A 14,776-nucleotide genomic window follows, 5' to 3' on the forward strand; every position below is an offset into this window, starting at 1 on the left:
AGACACATATTTCAAGTATTAAACGTAGACTAATAACAAAACAAATTAACAAAACAAATTACAGATTCCGCATGTAAACTGCGAGACGAATCTATTAAATTTAATTAATCCATCATTAGTAAATATTTACTATAGCATCACATTGTCAAATCATGGCGTAATTAGGCTCAAAAGATTCATCTCGTAATTTACAGTCGGATTGTGCAATTGGGTTTTTTTCGTCCACATTTGATGCTCCATAAATGTGTCCAAACATTTGATGTGACGAAAAAGTTGGAAGTTTGAAAAAAAAGTTGAAATCTAAACACGGCCTAAGCTACTTTTTATTTGTATGGATTTCGTTGGGATTTTACAGATGCAAACAGCACACCTGACTCCAAACTATACACTGGTTCACTGAACAATGTTTGCCACTTGTCTCTGTTGTGTCGGTGAACTAATCTCCATCGCCGTCGATCTTAGGCCAGCCATTTTCAGCCTGCGACTTGACAAACGCGGCCAGTAGCTTGATATCATCTTCGACCAGCCGAGGTCCGAAAGTGCACTGCCCTCTCGGGGTGCATTTTTCTCCGAAGCCCTTAACGCAGCAAACATACAATCAAGAAATTAATGAGTATCTATCTATACTACTCAAACATCATCATGATAGCAGCTAAGAATTACTCACCGGCATTCTTCCCTTCCCGTAGTACGTTATATTGTATAGCTCGTCCTCCGTGGCAACTCCATTTCTGCAGCAAATTTGCCCTTAATTTTGCCTTGATCCAATCCAACAATGGGCAGTAAATTTCGAGCAGTTAAAAGTTTTCAAGAGCACACATACCTCTCAAGATCCTTCATGTACAGAGTGGCGCCCTGTACATGACAAATCAGCAAGCTAATAAAAAGGTTGAAAATTTGTGTCCGGCCATCGAGTAATGGTTTCAGAAGCTTACCGGCTGTAGGATATTTCCTCCCATATCATGGCAGCCGATGCACGCCTTCCGGAACAGCGCTGCGCCTTCGGATTGAGCAAAAGCTACAACAACAAAAGGGGGGGAAAGAATGTGATGTGCGACGCGTACATTTCAGCAAATATGGTAAATTGGCAATTAATCATGCTCGGTGTACTTGTGTAGAATCATTCAGAGTTACTTCTGTTATGTTCCTCTACTGCTTCCCCACTAAAAAACTTCAAGAGGAACTAGATTCTAGTACTACGCATCCTGACGTTTGAGATAGAGGATTAACCTGATGGTGTGGAAGCTAGGAAGCCAGGAGATGCGGCAGAAAGGAGGAGCGCCGCCGCGGCCAACAGCGGCGTGGCCGCGCGCTCTGCTGCCGCAGACGCAGCGACGGCGAGAGAGGCAAATGACGGCGTCGCCTCCTGCTTCAGGCGGCCGCAGCACGCCGTCGTCGTCCTCTGGGGAGCGCGATGAGCGGCGGCCGCCGCGCGATGCGGACCCGGTGGCCGTGAGGCCAGAGGAAGCCGGTGCATGGAGCTGCTGCTTCTTCCTCCCCCGTCGGCCGTCGCACCGGGGACAAGGCTAATCTTGGAGGACAGTGTTGAGCCTGACGTGGTTCAGATAGCAGCCACGTAATGTCCAAAAGGATTAGACGGGTCAGGCTTAGTAAGATCAGAACATAATGTATGGTTAAGACGTATTTTTGAACGAATCAGCACGTATTTTTTGAACAAATTGGCACTAGACGGTGCCCATTTCTTTGAATATAGTGTAAAAAGTTTAATGTATTGTTTAGACATTTTATAGCGTGGCAGATGCAGTGATGCTGGCCTGTGCACCACTGAAGCTTGATGCCTATAGACACAATGGAACAGCTCACCAACGCCGGGTTCAGTAAAATCAGAACATTTGGTAGGAAGTATAGGAAACAAATTATTAAACTCTATTTGGATCAAGATGTAAGGTTTGAACGGCAGTTGTCGGTTGTCACAGCAGCAGACGCAATTTTCCCCTGATGCAGGGGTTGTATAACTTAGCAGGCACGCTGAATTTTGGACTTTCTATGGTCCGAATATCGACGGCACGGAGAATTAATTCCTTTTCCCCATGATTCGTGAGCAAATTGGAATCCTGCATACAAATTCTTACTGCCACCATGTATTGACATTTGGATGAAGGCTGGACGATAAACACCAAAAAAGAAAAAACACTACCAAATTAAATGAAAAATATGCAAAAATCAGATGGGATATTATATATTTGTCATAATTCAGAATCGAAGATCTTTTTGACGGAAAGAATCGAAGATCTCAAAGACTCAAATCTTACTCCCCCCCCCCCCCCCCAAAAAAAAAAAAAAATTCCAAACCTTGAAATAACATCCATATGAGGATTTTTGATTTATTAATAGCAGAAAACATAATAGCCTTTTACAACAGAAGAAATTGGTCAAGTATTCCACATAGAAATTAAATCTGGCTAAAAAATCTCAACTTATGTCAGTTATGTGTAAGGCATAAAGCCATGCTAATATCCATTATTTTGCTAATTTGCATGTTTCTTGAGGGTACTTGCTTCGAACTTCTACATCTGCTAATCTGGAGTTCACAGTGATTTTGACTTCTGAGCCTCAATATATTACTAAAATGATGCATCTAATATAACTTATATAGCAGACATCCCAACCACAATGCAAGGTAGAGATGTAGGAACTGGAATTAATCCTGAACTCATTGGTTTCTTATTTCAGGAAATGCTTATGATAGAAGTTCATTGATATATGAGTAGCTGAAAACAGCAACATGTCATCCTTTAAAGTTTCGAAGGCAACCTCTAACCTCTGCCTCATTTGAGCATCACTGCTATGAACTTCAGATAATCCTGAATGCAAGTGTCATATAAACAAGGTAACAGATGATGGTCACCTATGTTTGCAATCGGTTTGTGCTGTGTAAGCATATAAATTAGTTGTGCACAATATCAAAGGACCCATCTAAATGAGAGATCATTGAGAGACCGTAACATGTACTTGGCAAAAACATGACTTGGGAGAATGAGACTCGTTTTATTATTCGCTCTAGACTTCAGAACACAAGGGGTTTTTAAAAAAGGAAAAAAATCACACCAGATGTTGGACCAAAATGATTCGCCGCAATCATCTCTTTTAATTTTTGAACCTGGCATCAATTTTTTTAAGAATAGAAAATTCTCTTTTTGAATTTTAATGGACGATTTCACAGCTCAAGTTTCAAAACATATATAAGAGCAGTGACTTCCTTACTGTCTTCAGGAGTTAGGTAAAACTTTAAAAGAAACAGTCATTTGTTTGAACTAACAAAGAAATATCCACATCATAACTTAGTGGTCATAACTGGTGTTGCATGATGAACATGCAGATAACTACACAAGATTTCATAACAATGAAGTTGAGTAGACGATGAGCAATGCATTCAAGACTCAGAAAATTTAATGTGTTTTTAGCATTACTTAGAGAAAAGAAGTTCCGAAGTAGCTATAATTGCTGAGTAGATACTGCTGCCATTTTTCGTTGGTTTAGTTTTGCATAGAGACCGCTTTTGGAATAAAGAAGAAAAGAAGAACAAGTAGGTAAGTGGGGAATGTGAAGTAGCTCATGCCAACCTATCCAAGGACATGACAGTCAGCAGTTGATGAACGCAACAATTAAACATGTATATTGATGGTATAGTGGTATCTGGAACCCAACAAATACATACAATCTTAATGTTATTCTCGTTGCTCCTTCAGCTTTGTGCTCTATCTCTATACCATAAAAACACTAATCCCTAGTACACTACGCAGCAAGGGGTGTTCCAGAACCAAATCACATCTCCCAAAATCAATAAATCCATAGAAAATTGCAGAACAAAGTGTCTTGTTCACTATACCAGCGTAGGCTCCATTGCCCTCAGGGCTCCTGATGCGACTCGAGGCAGAGGGAGAGGCCGATGCGCGCGCGCTGGCACTGGGACCGCTTGAGCGCGGTGCCGGCGCTCCCGCAGAGGGTGCGGACGGCCTCCGTCTCCCCGGGGCAGCACGAGGTCACCAGGCACTCGGCCAGCGCCCGGTTGAGGTGCCGGCACAGCACCTCCGGCCTCAGCGGGCCGCGCGCCGCGCTGCGGTGGCACTCGGCGAGCGCCCGCTGCGTCGCGGCGCAGGGCCCCGGGACGTGCACGGCCGCCGCCGATTCGGGCTCTGACCCCTGCCGCCCGCCGCTGCCGCCGCCGCCTCTCCTGCTCATCGGGAACCGCCCGGTCGCGGTGGGGACTGGGGAATCTGCTCGGCGATTCCGTCCCCCCGCGATCTCGTACTCTCTGGACTCTCCTCCCCAACGAACACCATGAGATTGATGCAAGGAGAGTTTCTTCTAGTTGGTCCGATTAACTTATGGGCCGTGCTCGCACTACGAGTCCGCGGGTTCTCAAACAAAAGCTTATTGGGCCTCCAATTTCATCTGTTGACAGTGTGCTGAGATGAAAAAAGTCCATTTGCCTCTCTCCACTACGCACGTCTAATTAGTACTTTAGTAGTCCCTCCGTTCCATAATATAAAAGATTATGCCCTCTAAATTTATCCTAAAATATAATTGTCAGGTTACGGATAAGATATACCCTCTACCCTTGGATGTACGCTATACGGCAATACGGTACATCGGCGCGTGTACGGACATTCTCTGTATACGTTAAGGAAATTCGTCTCGAAGTCCACCAATGGAAAGGTTCCTACCCGTATAGGACTGGGTCGTCACTATATCGTGCAGGGTCCGATGTCTCCGAGTCCTACTTGTAGACCACCTGACCTGTGATATAAAAGGGACCCCCCGGGAAGACCTAAAGGATGGAATCTCATAGCCAACACAACGACCACAGCCTACGAAGCCGAAGCCTACAGGAGCCAAGTCGCCGGATGATCTAGTCGAATCAACTCGACTACGATCTCGTCGGTATCGTCGAGTTCTGTTATTCCCTTTGTAATTTGTGGTCATCCCCATATAATCCCATATCAACTGGATTAGGGCTATTACTTATTAAGGGGCCTGAACCAGTATAATCTTTGTCTCTTGTTTTCTTGATGTCGTATTACGTAGATCCTCGTACCAGCGTACCCCAATACCCTCTATATCCGGTCTACGAGTACCCACCGTCGACAATAATGGATTTTATAATTTTGAGGTAGTACTTTATTTCCCAACCACGTTCTTTTATAGTACCCCTTTACTTGATATTATAAGTCATTTTAATTTTTTTTCCTATTCAATTTTTTTAGGTTTGACCAGATTTATAGAAAATTTAGTAACATATATAACACCAAATTAGTCTCATTTTAATATAAATTAAATATGTTTGATTTTTGTGAGAAATATTGTTATATGTTTTTATAAATCTAGTCAAAATTAAAAAGAGTTTAACTATAAAATGTTTAAAATGACTTATATAATATGAAATAGATGGAGTACTAGTTTAATCCCTAACAACTGGCATCTTTTCCCCACCTACTAGTTTAGTTTTACTATTTTATTCTCGTAACCATCACTTATTGATTTTGTACTATGCATTGTCCTTTTGCCACTTCCTATATTATGGGAGGAAGGGAGTATCCCTTGGCCACAAAACCAGACATGAAGATTCCCCAACTGGTTCATTTGTCTCTCTGAGCAATTTAAATGGTCGTTTCATCCTGCAGGGCACGTTGACACAGTTTTCTCAATGTACCACCTCGGGTGGCATCACAATCAGAAAAAGAATAAAAAACAATAGGATCTAGTCATCGTCTTCCTCTACCTCTCCATTCATTCCATATCTCTTCCACTCTCCGCAGCCTTCCTCCTTCCTCCCTCTCCCATCTCTCTAGGGGAAGTGATGGTGAGTGCGGACCGTGTGTGCCGCTTAGTGTGCCTATTTGCCTTTATTTGCTGTTCATCCTCCGTGTGACTGTTATTACAGACGAGTATGGAGGTAGTATCGAGGAGGCCTGAGTGGACAGGATAATCCCAGCGATGTGGCAGAGCTCAAGCTATCCTACATGGTGGCAACAGTGTGTGGAAAAGATAGTGGCAGTGGAGACAATTGTCTCCAAGCCTCACCCCGGCGATGAATTCCCTTAAAGGGAAAATGAGACAGAGGATAGGGAATTCCTTATGTCCCCAATGACTTAGTTGCTCAGATCTAGGTGGCATCGAGACAGCGGTTTTTCACGGAGACGGTGATAACGTCCCGCAACTTCTCTTGCTTGAGAGGTGGGGACCGCTTGCCACTGCTAGGGAGAAGCCGTTGTCTCCGATCTACTCCAAAGAGGAGCTTGAGTTCCGCAGCACAAATCAACGTCGGTATTGTTGTTGTCGGAGAGAAGACACGAGGGAGAATGGCACGTTGGTCATGTTTTAGAGATTAAAGAGGGATTGTTTTCAGTGTCACTAGCATGTGGTTCAATTGGAGTTTTTTACTTTTACTCTTTTTTTTATTTTTCTGATTGTAATGTCGCGTAATTGCCATCATGAATGAAGACCAAATCAACGTGACACATAGTTGACGTGTTAGCTGAAACCGCCTTATAAACCAATAAGGAAGATAAATTGATCCGGGTTTCATAGTTGAGGGAGCACCTATATTTGATTTTACTATTGTAATTGGACTTGAACTATAGCTGAGAGAGGTGAAGTGGACTTTTTCCTGCTGAGATTAGCCAAGTTCACGTGCATTCGGCCCCGAGTCTGGCTCTGCTCATTTTTGGGGCTTTGGAATTGGAAAGGAAAGGAAAAAAATACACCGAAGGTCCCTCAACTTGTTATCGAGTTACGAAATCGTCCTCCAACTGTAAAACCGAATATCCGGCGTCCCTTAACTAATCAAAACCGGTCACAATAGATCCTTCGGTGGTTTTGTCCCTGGTTTTGTCCTACGTGGCGGCTGAGTCAGCGTGTGACCCACGTGGGCCCCACATGTCAGGAGCCCAGGTCATCTCACTTCCTTTCTCTTCCTCTCTCTCTCCCCTCACTCTTTTCTTCTCTTCTCTGGGATGGAGTTCATGGCACGGCGGACAACGGAGGTTGACTGTAGGCTGGTCCCACGCCGCGGCTCCGCCACACTCGCTCGACAGTCCACGCCGGCACGGTGTGTGCCTAAAGCCACCGCACCACCCGAGGCAGCTCAGGCGCGCCACCTCCTCCAGATCCACGCCCAGTTCGTTGCGTCCGGCCTCCTCGCCGACGCCTTCGCCACTAGCCGCCTCATCCTCTTCACCACCTCCACCCGCCTCCTCCCGCTCCCGTTCCACCACTCGCTCCGCCTCGCCCCGTCGTTCTGCGCAGCCCGAGCCAACGAGAGCGGCGAGCAACCGCTCGGGCAAAGCCCGCTCGAGGCCGAGCAGCAGCCGCCGCCGCAGCCGCGGGGAGGGGACGGAGGGAGCAAGGACGCCACCGCCGTCGCGCCACGTCCGGGCCTGGCAGGGAGGGAACGGGGAGAGCGAGGACGCCGTCGTCGTCACGCCGCGTCGGGGTCTGGTGGGGAGGGGACGGGGAGAACGAGGCTGCTGCCGTCGCGCCGCGTCGGGGCCTGGCGGGGAGGGAACGGGGAGAGCGAGGACGCCGCCGCCATCGCGCACGCAGCTCCATCGTTTCTCGTTCCCCAACCTCAGCTGGGGCAACCACCGCCTCCTCCGCTGCTCCAAGAACCCCGCCTCATCGCCTCCACCCGCGGTGCCGGACACCCCGTCGCCGGACAAGGAGAAGACCGCCCACAGCTCCACTGACGGCGTCGGCGTCGGCAGTTTGCCTCAGCGGGGTCCGCAACGGCCGTGGAACCTCCGCACCTGCCGCTCTGCCACCGCCGCACCGTGTCCAGAGGGATTGGACGATGCGGCTGATGCCGCGCTGGAGTGAGCGCCGCCGCCGCTGGCGACGACCAAGAAGCGGGTGTCCTCCAACGTGCTGTCCGAGGAGATCGCCCATGTCTTCAAGACGATAATAGGGGAAAGACAGAGGAATTGAGGGTGCCATGACGTGGCTACTCTGACATGTGGGGTCCACGTGGGTCCCATATTGATTCAGTTGCCACGTAGGACAAAACCGGGATCAAAACCGCTTGAGGATGTAAAGTGACCGGTTTCGAAAATTGAGGGATGTCATATATCTAATTTTATGGTTGGGGGACGATTTTGTAACTCGATGACAAGTTGAGGGACCTTCGGAGCACTTTTTCCAATTGGAAACCTAACCAAAAATATCACAAAGGGCCCATTTGGATTCACTGTTACGGTTTTACCATTGCCTGAACTGTACTCTCGTTGTTCAGTTTGGTAGTTGAGTTGACAGCGGGGATCCGCCGACGCCGCACACCGTCTTTTCCTGTGGCGACATGCATCGCACAGTGACGAGCCAGTCAGTACCCAGTACAGAAACCGCGCGGCTCACGGGGGAAAACCCACCAATCGCGACATCATCAACGACGCTGGTAAAAAACCCAGTACAAGTACACAACCTTCTCACATCGCAGGAGATCAACCAGACAACCAACCAGCCGGGCCAGCGCTCTACAGACTAGTACAGACTACAGAGATCGGCAAGGCTGCATGCTGGAACCAGAGACGCTGACGCCCCACTCCACCACCGATCGATCGCTGGTATCCGAGGGGGAGGTTTTGTCCGTCCCCTCGTCCCCCGCACTGTTCGCGCTCGCTCGCCCGCTGCTCTGCTCGTCTCTTCCACCATCAAATGATCACATGCTGTCCATCAACTCACCCCCGTCGTCTCGTGTGCGTGCAGCTTTCCCCCACGGCCTCCTGCTGCTGCCGACCCGACCCGACCTAGCGTCCCTCGCCATCGCGCGATCGTGAGAAAAATCGGGTGTTATTGTGTAGTAGAAAAAAAAACCGGTCCCGTCCTTTGATTCCCTCTGCCTGGGCGCCGCCCGCTACGGGACGCGAGAGCAGCTACCAGCAACCCGACAAACCGCACAGGCGGCCTCCCCCTCCCGCGCGCGCCAGCGTCCAACGCTAACGGCGACCCGCGCCTCTCTCACAGTGTCTCTCCCGCTAGCGTTATCATCATCAGCTGCGGGCTTGCTATGCTATGCTTGCTTGTTGCAGTGGTTTTGCCACGGAGAAGGGTCACCGGGAAATTATTGTTTAGGCTGACGTGATGCTCCAGGGAGTCCTGTCGCGAGCTCCCGGCGCCGACGCGGCAGCGATGAAGGCGAAGCGCGCGGCCGACGACGAGGAGGAAGGCGGCGAGCGGGAGCGCGCGCGTGGGAAGCGGCTGGCTGCTGAGGGGAAGCAAGGGTTAGTGGTGGTGAGTACGGGGGAGGAGGAGGAGGCGGCGGCGGAGACGCGTGGGCTGCGGCTGCTTAGTTTGTTGCTGAGGTGTGCGGAGGCGGTGGCGATGGACCAGCTGCCGGAGGCGCGGGACCTGCTGCCGGAGATCGCCGAGCTGGCGTCGCCGTTCGGGTCGTCGCCCGAGCGCGTCGCGGCCTACTTCGGGGACGCGCTGTGCGCGCGCGTGCTGAGCTCCTACCTGGGGGCCTACTCGCCGCTGGCGCTCCGCCCGCTCGCCGCCGCGCAGAGCCGCCGCATCTCCGGCGCGTTCCAGGCGTACAACGCGCTGTCGCCGCTCGTCAAGTTCTCGCACTTCACGGCCAACCAGGCCATCTTCCAGGCGCTCGACGGCGAGGACCGCGTCCACGTGATCGACCTCGACATCATGCAGGGGCTGCAGTGGCCGGGCCTCTTCCACATCCTCGCCTCCCGCCCCACCAAGCCGCGCTCGCTCCGGATCACCGGCCTCGGCGCGTCGCTCGACGTCCTCGAGGCCACCGGCCGCCGCCTCGCCGACTTCGCCGCGTCGCTCGGCTTGCCCTTCGAGTTCCGGCCCATCGAGGGGAAGATCGGGCACGTCGCCGACGCCGCCGCGCTCCTCGGCCCGCGCCACCACGGGGAGGCCACCGTTGTGCACTGGATGCACCACTGCCTCTACGACGTGACGGGCTCCGACGCCGGCACGGTGCGCCTGCTCAAGAGCCTCCGGCCGAAGCTGATCACCATCGTGGAGCAGGACCTCGGCCACAGCGGCGACTTCCTGGGCCGCTTCGTGGAGGCGCTGCACTACTACTCGGCGCTGTTCGACGCGCTGGGCGACGGCGCGGGGGCCGCCGAGGAGGAGGCGGCGGAGCGGCACGCGGTGGAGCGTCAGCTCCTCGGCGCGGAGATACGGAACATCGTCGCCGTCGGGGGCCCCAAGCGCACCGGCGAGGTGCGCGTCGAGCGGTGGGGCGACGAGCTGCGGCGAGCGGGGTTCCGGCCGGTGACCCTGGCCGGCAGCCCCGCCGCGCAGGCGAGGCTGCTTCTTGGCATGTACCCATGGAAGGGCTACACTCTCGTCGAAGAGGACGGCTGCCTCAAGCTCGGGTGGAAGGACCTGTCCCTGCTCACCGCCTCGTCGTGGGAGCCGACAGACGGCGACGCCGACGCCGACGTCGCCGTCGCCGGCGATACCCACCATGAGAGCCACGATTCTTGATCACATGATCGCAGTAGCAGCCAGGTCGATTCACCTGTCGCAGCTTTTCTTGGTCATATTCATTATCCTCTTTCTGCTAGCTACTTCATTCGATCGTTCTTCCTCCTGTGAGTAGTATTTTGGCCGATGATTAAGCTTGTAATATAATCGTATAGGCTTCATCATTCGTTCCCTCTCCAGGTTGCCATGAACAACACCATTTCAATTACAAAATAGAACTCTTCTACCTCCAAAAAGAACTTGAACTTTCGTGAGCAAGATATCCGCAAAGTCGCAATCTGCATCATCATCTGCCTGCTGCTGCTTCATCGAAATTTTGGATTATTAGATAGGTCGTCAACTAGTGATCGATTTAATTGTGGACAGGGGAGCCAGGGATCAGGATATGATGTGAGGTGATGAGGTGACAAATGACAAAATAATTAAGGAGAGGTGCTTGCACGGCCGGATTCTGATAATTAACTTGATAATATTATTGTCATAGCTGAATAGCTGAATAGTGACAGCTTACCCGTCGGCTCTATCGAAAACTCGCAAATCTACTGGCAACAGGTACTGTTCAGTTTCACGGTTTTATGCCCTATTCAGTTGTCTTGTTACAACGCAACGACTTTGAGAAGCTATTAGCTTAGCTGTTGCGAGAGTGACTGTTTGCACGTATCGGTGTACTTCCTCCGTCTCAAAATAAACAACCTAAAATAAATTGAACATTATATAATACAACGAATCTGAATAAAGATAATGCCTTATACTAAATCAGAAAGAGAGTAGGATTTTGTAACTGTTTTTCGTGCTCTGATGCAATTGGGTTTTTTTAACGAATCACACGAGACGGTGCGAGGTTCTATTGATAGAGTATGAAAAAATTACAAGATTACAACCATAGAGAGTCGTAACCAGGAAAAGAAAAAAAATACCACCCACACGCCGACATCGCCAACACACACGCCCAGGAGAGGGCTAGCACCGGATCGGCCGCTTCTAAACGTAACCGACCGCCACTAGACCAACAGAGGGGCACAGACGAGATCGCCACATAGGGGCACTGATGCAATTGGGTTGCTGTATGAAATTATGAACCGCGGCAATTGGGTTGCTGTATGAAATTATGAACCGCGGCAATACAGAAGGGACGCTGTTTCTCTTGGATTTTTTTTTCCTTTTTGGTGATATGACGATGGAATACTTAACTACAGCTATATATACAGGCGGTTGCATTAGACAGATCACGAGGATAAATCTCTGGACACATAGCAGATGGACACGAAAAGGCTGGGGCCGAGGCGATGACATGATATTTCAGGACGCAGATCAGGTTGGTTGACATGATTGGGGGCAGCACAGGATTGGGCAACTCGTGAGCCACACAGACTGTTTCCATCCAGTTCCGGCCTGCTGGTGTTGCCTCTTCTCCGTACGCTAAAGCTGGGATTGCTGCAATGTGAGTGGTCATTCTTGCGATCGTGAGCATTGATTTGGATCCAAGATGCACTGTTCACATTCAAATACATTTCCAATGGATCAGTAGGGTGAAATCGGTAAGATCTTTTTTTTTTGGTTGGTAAGAAATGCTAGGTTCATTTAGGGCCCCTTTGAATCGCAAGATTGAGAAAATGTAGGAACAGGAAAAACGTAGGATTTTGATAGGAATGTAAGTGTAAAACAGAGAATTGCAAAACACAAGAAAAACACAGGAATGGACGTTTGATTGAACCGCAGGAATTAGATGAGAAAGATAGACTCAAAGAAAAATTACCAAGAGGTTGAAGCTCTTACTAAATTTCCTCCAAAATCTCTATAGTATTGTCCATTCCATAGAAATTTCAAATAATTGGATTAGATTCAATGCTTTGTTTCAAAGGTTTCATAGGAAATTTTACTATAGGATTGAAATCCTCCAAAATTCTTATGATTTTCCTCCAAATCAAAGGGGCCCTTAGAGCAAGTATAATAGTAAGCTATAAGTTTACTATAAGCTTATGTGGAGGAGAGAGGTAGTGAAAAATCAAGAGTGTTGGCTCTCATGCAAGAGCAAGCTTATCACAAGCTCCAAGACAAATATATTAAATGTATATGTGAGAGATAGAGAGAGGAGAAGAAAATTATAGCCAACCTTATAGCTAATCTATTATATATGTTGGCTTTAAGATAGGCTAATAGTAGGAAGTAAGCTCTACTGTTATCCTTGCTCTTATACTTTTGTCATAAATGGCTCTGATTGTACTAACTGAAATAAAGGAACGGCTTTTAATTGCATCAGAACCCTGGCCATTGATTAACATACTCCCTCCATCCTAAAAGAAGTGTAGTTTTACACTATTCACGTTTAACGTTTGACCGTTCGTCTTATTTAAATTTTTTTTATGATTAATATTTTTATTGCTATTAGATGATAAAACATGAGTAGTACTTTATGTGTGACTAAATATTTTTAAATTTTTCACAAATTTTTCAAATAAGACGGATGGTCAAACGTTGGGCACGGATATCCATGGCTGCACTTATTTTGGGACGGAGGTAGTATCTAGCAACGATTCGGCTGACTAGTCAATGCGGAAGACATTCGATCATTGGGAGAATCATCTTCTTGAACCAGGGCATGGGAGCCTACGCAGTCGGTCCAGGAATAGTGGGAGAAACTGGAACTGGCCAATACGGTAGGAGTTCCCAAAAAAGAATGGCGCACTCTCATCCTCCTTGTGGTGCGGGAGATCTGGAAGGAGCAGAATCAGCAGATTTTCTAGCACAAGGAGTCCACAGCGACGTATTTGCTTGCCAAAATCAAAGAAGAGGCCAAGCTCTGGATGCTGGCCAGCGCCAGAAGATTGCGTGAGCTCCTGCCACATCTTGTATAGTGTACTTTTCCCTTTTTCGCCCCTAGGGATTATATTTTTTCCTGCTATATTCAATGAAAAGGCAGTCTGTGCCTTTTTCCCTTAAAGAAAAGTCAATACGAAAGACATTCGATCATTCATTGTTAAAAAAACCCTATGTAATATCATTTGTGGCTTATTTTACCATTAAAGTTATTTTAGTATAACTTATATTACATTATCTTTTAATAAAATAAAATCAAACTGATGTTTAAAAGTCAATAATATCATGCTTTTCAAAATGGAGAGAATACGTGGTTTTACTAAGGAATAAGTTCATCTAAGGTCCCTTAACTTGTCAACGAATCCGATTTTCATCTTTCAATCACAAAACCAGATACAACTGATCCCTCAACTAACAAAACCGGTGCGAATTAGGTCCCTCGGCGGTTTCGATAGCAGTTTTGGCTGACGTGGCGCCTACGTGGCTAATTTGACTCGGTCTTAATCTGACGTGGCACTGATATGGCGCTTACGTGGCAATTCAATTCGGGAAAATAATAAACCCCGTGGGACCCACATGTCAGTTTCACACACAAATTAATAAAAAATGACGGGGCCCACGTGGGCCCCACATGTCATTTCACCCCTCTTCTTCCTCCTCTCTCTCCCCATCTCCCATCTCTTCATCTCTCTCCCCTTTCCTCTCTCGCTTCGGTGCTCGCCCCGCTCTCCTCGTCCCCAGGCCTCTCCGACCGCCTCCTCGCCGCCCGCCACGAGCTCCACGAGCGGCAGGAGCACCTCGCCGCTGCCTCCTCGTAGCCGACCTCGCTGCTCGACTTCGTGCTGCCCGCGCCTCACCCGACCCCCTCGCCGCCACTGCCGAGCTCAAGCCTCTCTTGGTGGATCCCGAGGGATCTGGATCTAGTCAGGACAAACCCGTCGCCGTCATCGGCGTCTGGGCACGGTTCATGAGCAAAGGCGGCTGCGCCGTCGCTGGTCCATCACCAGCTTCTCGCTGTCCACGCTGACCAACTCGCTCGTCGTCGGCGTGCCCATGGCGCGCGCCATGTACGGCGAGTGGGCGCAGCAGCTCGTCGTTGTCAGCTCTGGCCAAGGATTACAGCAACACGCGCACTTCAACTAGCTGGAGCGAAAATCTTTGTGGACAAACACAGAAGAATTTCTCGACGACAACACCTTATCTAGTTTTTCTCATTCACTTGACACTTAACTCAGGAGATTATATGACTTTTATAGCCCAGCAAACACACCACTAAGCAAACAAACTTCAGCCGCATCGTACACGCACGCAGCACGCGATCCAATTAATTCGGCAGCCACTAGCTAGCCACATGCACGAAGCTAACTGCCACACAAAAATAATGCTAACAGTTGTCCAGCTCTCCGTCTTCCAGGCCATCGTCTGGTTCACGCTGCTGCTGTTCGTGCTCGAGGTCAGGAAGGCCGCCATCGGAATGTACGTCGACGGC

The 14,776-nt window shown here is 49.1% G+C and overlaps 3 protein-coding genes across 3 annotated transcripts; 1 reads left to right on the forward strand and 2 right to left on the reverse strand.

The window, feature by feature from the left end:
* Positions 1–199: 199 nt before the first annotated feature.
* Positions 200–4,299, reverse strand: LOC107278343 (uncharacterized). Its single transcript, XM_066312821.1, has 6 exons — positions 3,851–4,299; positions 1,231–1,551; positions 936–1,018; positions 824–855; positions 668–731; positions 200–577 (listed from the first exon to the last, which is right to left on the reverse strand). Exon 1 carries the CDS (start codon positions 4,201–4,203, stop codon positions 3,871–3,873), a length of 333 nt encoding a protein of 110 aa, XP_066168918.1. The 5' UTR covers positions 4,204–4,299; the 3' UTR covers positions 200–577; positions 668–731; positions 824–855; positions 936–1,018; positions 1,231–1,551; positions 3,851–3,870.
* On the reverse strand, positions 200–4,299 carry LOC4343634 (cytochrome c6, chloroplastic). Its single transcript, XM_015790018.3, has 6 exons — positions 3,851–4,299; positions 1,231–1,551; positions 936–1,018; positions 824–855; positions 668–731; positions 200–577 (listed from the first exon to the last, which is right to left on the reverse strand). Exons 2-6 carry the CDS (start codon positions 1,475–1,477, stop codon positions 437–439), a joined length of 567 nt encoding a protein of 188 aa, XP_015645504.1. The 5' UTR covers positions 1,478–1,551; positions 3,851–4,299; the 3' UTR covers positions 200–436.
* A 2,202-nt stretch (positions 4,300–6,501) lies between these two features.
* On the forward strand, positions 6,502–10,636 carry LOC4343637 (scarecrow-like protein 23). Its single transcript, XM_015789496.3, has one exon. The coding sequence runs from the start codon at positions 9,097–9,099 to the stop codon at positions 10,468–10,470; it is 1,374 nt and encodes a 457-aa protein (XP_015644982.1). The 5' UTR covers positions 6,502–9,096; the 3' UTR covers positions 10,471–10,636.
* Positions 10,637–14,776: the final 4,140 nt, after the last annotated feature.

The sequence above is a fragment of the Oryza sativa genome, chromosome 7 (genome assembly GCF_034140825.1).
Source record: "Oryza sativa Japonica Group chromosome 7, ASM3414082v1".
Classification (NCBI taxonomy): Eukaryota; Viridiplantae; Streptophyta; class Magnoliopsida; order Poales; family Poaceae; genus Oryza; species Oryza sativa.